We start from the raw sequence: 6,000 nt of genomic DNA, 5'->3' as shown, positions 1-6,000 counted from the left end.
CGATACTATCGTTGAAAAAACGGATTCCGGCATTTATTCAGTTAGAGGCGCAACTTTGTTAATTAAACGACTTAGATATCTTCTATATAAACCGCGTCGTTAATTTATCAACTTTGATTTGTCATAAATATATGTAAAAAACAGAACACTGTTTAAAATGAACAGATATCTGAAAAGACCAAACGGTAAGTAAAATGTGTTTATTTATATTTTGTTCAATTGTTGATTAAAAATGTTTACAGATATTTCTACCTCCATTTCCATAGAAGAAACTGGTAATGAAAATGAAGAAGAACGTGAAAATTGCACGATTGGTGGGGAAACTAATAAGTCAAAAAGAGCACGCCACGGTTTCTCAGAAGTATGGAACTGTTTTCAAAAAACAACAGATAAAAGAAATGCTAAGTGTCAGCTGTGTGGGAAAATATACAAAACTAGCGGTAACACGTCAAATCTGTTGGATCATTTAAAACGTAGCCATCCTTCTTATAATCAGCTTCCGAAACCAACGAAAACAATTGATAATTTTTTCAACAATTCAGTCACCTACGATACTGAATCGGCACGTAAAAAAGAACTTGATAAGGCTTTAATGATTTTGATCGCCACTGATGTACAGCCATTCAGTGTAGTAGAGGATACAGGATTCCGTGATTTTGTCCGATGCTTAGATCCGCGCTACGTTTTGCCTTCAAGAAACACCCTAAAAAACGTTCTGATGATAAATATGTACAACGAAACAAAGAGTAAGTTGCAAACTATTCTTAACGGGTTACAACACTGCGCTATTACAACAGACCTATGGACATCGCGCGCAAATGAGAGCTACCTCACCGTAACGTGCCACTTTGTTACAAAAGATTTTGTTCTCCGTACAGCTGTTTTGTCTACAAAAAAAATGTTATGTTCCACTAATCACAACGCAGAAAATATATCAATATCTATGCGCGCCGTGTTAGAAGAGTGGGGTCTAATGGAGAAAGTGGTGGCAGTTGTCAGCGATAATGCTAGCAGTATGTTGAAAGCGTGCGAATTGCTTCAAAAACGAAATCTGCCATGCTTTGCACACACTATTAACCTTGTGGTGCAAGATTGCTTAGCGCAAGATTATGTTAAAACTACTTTAGGGAAATGTAAGAAAATTGTGAGCTATTTTAAGAGCAGCACAATTTCCTACGAAAAGTTTAAAGCGGACCAAGGAAGAGATATGCCCCACAGCCTAAAACAGGAGGTACCGACCCGCTGGAACAGTGCTCTCAGAATGGTGGAGAGCATTCTTTTAACAAATAATTCTATTTCAAATGTACTGCTAATGACACCAAAGGCACCGCTACCTTTAACGGCAGACGATATAGAATTTTTGCAGGACCTTAAACAATTGCTTATGCCATTTGATGCCGCTACAGTCCAAACATCGTCAAGTGCAGCTGTTACTATTTCCCTAGTAGTTCCTCTAACATGTGGTCTTTTTAAATCTCTTGATGAGTTAAAAAGTACTATGAAAACTTCAGAAGGCCATCAAGCTTGTATATTTCTGCTTGAAAGAATAAAGAAAAGGCTATTTCCTTACGAGGAGCGTACAGTTACAAGACTCGGAACATTATTAGACCCTCGGTTCAAGAAGGAAGGTTTTCTTTTCCCAAGCAATGCAGATGGAGGAACACAATTTTTACAAAACGTGTTGAGTGGTATGAACAAAAACAACACCATGGAACAAGATAATTTAGAACCATCATGTTCTAAAAATATTCATCAAAGTTCGCAGCCACCGCTTTTAAAATTCGTAGGAAATAAAATTGCCTCTAAAGTAAGATCACATCAAGTAGACGCCATCATTTCTCTTAGGCAATATTTTGAAAATGAAAATGCAGCATTAGAAATAGATCCATTACAGTACTGGAAGGTAAATAATATAATACAAAACTATTTATTAACAAATTTACGAAGTGTTATGTTTATTTTCAGAATTGTTCTGGCCAAATGTCACTCACAAAGTCATGTGCCTTACGCTATTTATGCGTACCAGCAACTTCGACAGAGGCTGAGCGAATGTTTAGCAAAACCGGAGGCGTAAGGAGAGTTACGCTATCTACATTTACAAAGTGTTGAAGCAAGTCCATCCTGATACTGGTATTTCCTCAAAGGTATATCACCAGTCGGGAAATCCAAACTGCCGTTCGTCTATTGTTGCCCGGTGAATTGGCTAAGCACGCTGTCAGTGAAGGTACCAAGGCTGTTACTAAATACACCAGCTCCAAGTAAATGCCTTGATTTTTCATTAATTCGTCGAAATTCAACCATAAAAGGCCCTTTTCAGGGCCACAAAAAATATTTTAAAAGAGATCAAATTTTTGTTGAAACCATATTTATGCATTTTTAGTTAATAAAGAAAATTTTTAAATAAATAAAATTAAAAAAAATATTTTAAACCATATTTTTAATTTTTTTTTTTTCAGAATATTATTTTTCATAAATAAATTATATTTTATCAAACCAACATTTTTTTCTTTCGTCTTTTTTCATTACATATATTTTTTTTTTTTCAATAAATACCAAAATTCTAAAAAAAAATTAAAATATGACAAATATGAAGTAGGGAGATTTTTTGGCGGGAAAAAAATTAGTGGTGGAATTCTTTCCAAGGAAAAATATGTTTAAAATGGTGATTATAAATTGTTGATGAAAAATTAATGAAATTCAAAAATTTTAGAAAATATTAAAATATTTAGTTTTTGTAACGTTAAAGGGGCGATTTACAAATTTTGAAGAAAATTTACGAAATTCAAAAATTAAGCAGAAAATATTAAAATATTTTACCATTAGGTAATTGCAAATTATAAAAGTTTATGACCTGGATTAAAAAAATAATCCATTTGTGGCGTCATTTTGTGGAATGTCCATAAATAAACAGGCACACTTTTACCTAATACTATAATTAGCAAAATCTTTTTTTTTTCTCCTAAAATTAAAACACATGTGGATTTTCTCATTTATTTAGGTAGTAGTAAAAATAATAAAAGTAATTTGTTTATAGTATGAAATAAATATTTTGTCTCTTTTAGAATTTAATTTGTAGCCCTGAAAAGGGCTGTTAGATATTATGTTTTCGAATATCGAAAAAATTCTTGACAAAGTAATTTTTGTGGGAAAAATTACTTCTTGGCGGCGGCTTTCTTGGCAGCTGGCTTCTTTGGCGCTGCGGCTTTTTTGGGCTTAGCAGCGGCTGTTTTTGCCTTGGGTGCCTTTGGTTTGGTGGCAGATGCTTTAGCGGCGGTCTTTGCGGGTTTTGCCTTAACTGTACCGGTTTTCTTGGCAGCCTTGGCCTTTGTTTTGTCAGCCTTCTTCTTTTCAGCGGTCTTTTTGGCGGCAGATGGTTTTTTGGCAGCTGTCTTCTTTTCGCCGGCAGCCTTTTTAGGAAATAAATTTTTTGCGAGGAAGCTTAGAAAATTCTCGAAAAAGATATTTTACATTTCGAAAGTATAGATTTCAGGCTTCATTTTGCAAAAGATTTCATGTAATTATCATAAGCCGTTAGCGAGTTATAGACGTTTAACTTCAAAGATTATGAATTTGAAATCACAAATTTCTAACTAAATTTGGAAAAAATCCAAAAAATTTTGAAAATTTTCGTAAAATTTCTTTTTGATAATATAGCCTGATATGTTTACTTTAGGATAAAACAAAAATATTGACCAATTTTACATTTTCTATGTGAGAAAAAATTAAATTTATTATGTGGTCTATGACAGCAGAAATCCTCTTGTTGGCATATTTTCAATGAAGAAAACTTTTTCTACAAATAAATTTGAAAGCTCAAATCTTATTAACTTTTATAAAAATTTCTTAAAAAACATTTCAGAATTTGTATATTTACACCAAAATAAAACATTATTCATAAAAAGTCATTAATTGTTTAAAATATTCTAAAATAATTTATAAATCAGTTATTTATTAATTTTCCATATAATTTTGCCAAATTTTGGCAAAAAAAAATATATTAAAAATAATTTCGTTTTTACTATTACCTTTCATGGCAGAGCAGAGTACAAAGAAATTTCATGGAATTTTTCGAACGTTACAAAAATATTTTATTCCTATTGATTATTAAGAATTTACTATTTTCTATTAATTTTTAGTCAAAATATGAAATTTTAATAATTATTTTACTAAAAAATACTAATTTATTTATAATTTTCTTTAAAAAAAAATAGTTTTTGAATAGAGAAATTCTGCCTTTAGAAATCAAAAAATATTTCCCACCAAATTTTTCATTGGAATATACAGAGACAAATATAAAATTACATAGAATTTTTTTTACATGGTAGAAAATTAGCTGGAAAAGAAAAAACATGCATATTTCATTCTTCATTCATGGGGATGTTTGCTGTAAAAAAAAAAAAAAAAATATTGAGGGGAAATTTTTTTCGCGCCAAAAACAACATATTGCATTTATACATAAGAGGATTTTTTTTTGGAAGGGGAAAAATGGAGGGAAGCATTTTCCCGCCAATTTGGAAAAATGTGAATAGAAAACAATTAAACAAACAATGTGAAAAAAATTTCATCATGTGACAATTCAAAGGAAAAATTTTAAATAGAAACAAAGAAAAAAAATAATAATAAAATAATTTAAATAATAAATCTGAATAATTAAAATTTTAACCAGAATTAAAAAAAGAAAATAATTTCTTACGAAATCAAAATTAAAATGAAAAAAAAAATAAAATAAATTAAATAACCAAGTAGGCTTCACTGGCTTCTTGCAAGGCCATGACAGCAGAGCTCTGGAAACGCAAATCAGTTTTGAAATCTTGAGCAATTTCACGAACCAAACGCTGGAAGGGCAATTTGCGGATCAAAAATTCAGTACTCTTCTGGTAACGACGGATTTCACGCAAAGCGACTGTACCGGGACGGAAACGATGAGGCTTCTTAACACCGCCGGTGGCTGGTGCGCTCTTACGAGCGGCTTTAGTGGCCAATTGCTTACGAGGAGCCTTGCCACCAGTCGATTTACGGGCAGTTTGCTTAGTACGAGCCATTTTTCACTTTAATTTTTTTCTTTTCACTTCACTAGGTATGCACACAAACACTGTTAACACTGTAATAACTCGGGAACCGCGCCAGAAACGAGTATTTATAGAAAAATTTTGTGTTAGCATCAACGATTAAGGGTGAGTGTTCGTAAATACAAATATATGTCTACTAAATGGGCACACACACGCACACATATACATAAACGTAAGTGAATTTAAAAAAAAAAAGTGAAAAATGACTGGTCGTGGTAAAGGTGGAAAAGGCTTGGGAAAAGGTGGCGCTAAACGTCATCGCAAAGTGTTACGTGATAATATCCAGGGCATTACCAAGCCAGCTATTAGACGTTTGGCTCGTCGTGGTGGTGTAAAACGTATTTCTGGATTGATTTACGAAGAAACTCGTGGTGTTCTGAAAGTGTTCCTGGAAAACGTTATTCGTGATGCTGTCACCTACACCGAACACGAGAACAACAAGCAATGCCATGACTATTCACATCAGTGTTTTCAATTTCAAAAATAAAATAAAAAATCAATACGTTCTCATTTCAAGAAAATTCATTAAAAAATTAAAATTATTTGTAATGAATTCTAAATTTTTCTACTTATTTTCGAAAATATTCGTAAAAAATTTATTTAATTTTTTTATAAATCGAAAATTTTTTATTTTTTTTTATTTTTTTATTCAATTAAAATTTACTTCATCATTTTCATTACAATCTTATTTAATTTCGCTAAATTTCTATCAAAAAACAAAAATTTTCTTCCTTCGAACATATTTCCATATAAAAATGCCGCCGTCAACTCGCATTTCTAAATGCCGTTGCTTGTTTGTTCATATGCTTGCTTGCTTATATTATGTGTGTATACCATAACTACACATACCCTATACATGTATTAGTACATACGTACGTTAAAGAACAACAAGCAATGCCATGACTATTCACATCAGTGTTTTAAATTTCAA

The 6,000-nt window shown here is 31.9% G+C and overlaps 3 protein-coding genes across 3 annotated transcripts; 2 read left to right on the top strand and 1 right to left on the bottom strand.

Moving 5' to 3' along the window:
• Nucleotides 1-14: 14 nt before the first annotated feature.
• On the top strand, nt 15-2,109 carry LOC133328378 (E3 SUMO-protein ligase ZBED1-like). The gene is made up of 3 exons (XM_061536948.1): nt 15-185; nt 243-1,903; nt 1,966-2,109. The coding sequence occupies exons 1-3, from the start codon at nt 158-160 to the stop codon at nt 2,107-2,109; spliced, it is 1,833 nt and encodes a 610-aa protein (XP_061392932.1). The 5' UTR covers nt 15-157.
• Nucleotides 2,110-3,152: 1,043 nt separating this feature from the next.
• On the bottom strand, nt 3,153-5,064 carry LOC133328377 (histone H3-like). Its single transcript, XM_061536947.1, has 2 exons — nt 4,740-5,064; nt 3,153-3,407 (listed from the first exon to the last, which is right to left on the bottom strand). Exons 1-2 carry the CDS (start codon nt 5,040-5,042, stop codon nt 3,153-3,155), a joined length of 558 nt encoding a protein of 185 aa, XP_061392931.1. The 5' UTR covers nt 5,043-5,064.
• A 190-nt stretch (nt 5,065-5,254) lies between these two features.
• On the top strand, nt 5,255-5,556 carry LOC133328376 (histone H4-like). The gene has a single exon (XM_061536946.1). It carries the CDS (start codon nt 5,272-5,274, stop codon nt 5,554-5,556), a length of 285 nt encoding a protein of 94 aa, XP_061392930.1. The 5' UTR covers nt 5,255-5,271.
• Nucleotides 5,557-6,000: the final 444 nt, after the last annotated feature.

This window comes from Musca vetustissima, unplaced genomic scaffold (genome assembly GCF_032173495.1).
Source record: "Musca vetustissima isolate MV318-11 ecotype Yass unplaced genomic scaffold, APGP_CSIRO_Mvet_v1 utg74045, whole genome shotgun sequence".
In the NCBI taxonomy this organism is placed as follows: Eukaryota; Metazoa; Arthropoda; class Insecta; order Diptera; family Muscidae; genus Musca; species Musca vetustissima.
The sequence above is the reverse complement of the archived record's forward strand: the minus strand, read 5'-3'. Positions and strand labels throughout refer to the sequence as shown.

What these genes read in the sequence shown, in the direction of transcription:
- LOC133328378 (XM_061536948.1), top strand. Translation starts at nt 158, where the DNA reads ATGAACAGATATCTGAAAAGACCAAACG. An exon ending in ATATCTGAAAAGACCAAACG is followed by an intron (nt 186 to 242) that starts GTAAGTAAAATG and finishes AAATGTTTACAG; the next exon opens with ATATTTCTACCTCCATTTCC. An exon ending in ATCCATTACAGTACTGGAAG is followed by an intron (nt 1,904 to 1,965) that starts GTAAATAATATA and finishes GTTTATTTTCAG; the next exon opens with AATTGTTCTGGCCAAATGTC.
- LOC133328377 (XM_061536947.1), bottom strand. Translation starts at nt 5,042, where the DNA reads ATGGCTCGTACTAAGCAAACTGCCCGTAAATCGACTGGTGGCAAGGCT. An exon ending in AAGCCAGTGAAGCCTACTTG is followed by an intron (nt 3,408 to 4,739) that starts GTTATTTAATTT and finishes TTTCCTAAAAAG; the next exon opens with GCTGCCGGCGAAAAGAAGAC.
- LOC133328376 (XM_061536946.1), top strand. Translation starts at nt 5,272, where the DNA reads ATGACTGGTCGTGGTAAAGGTGGAAAAGGCTTGGGAAAAGGTGGCGCT.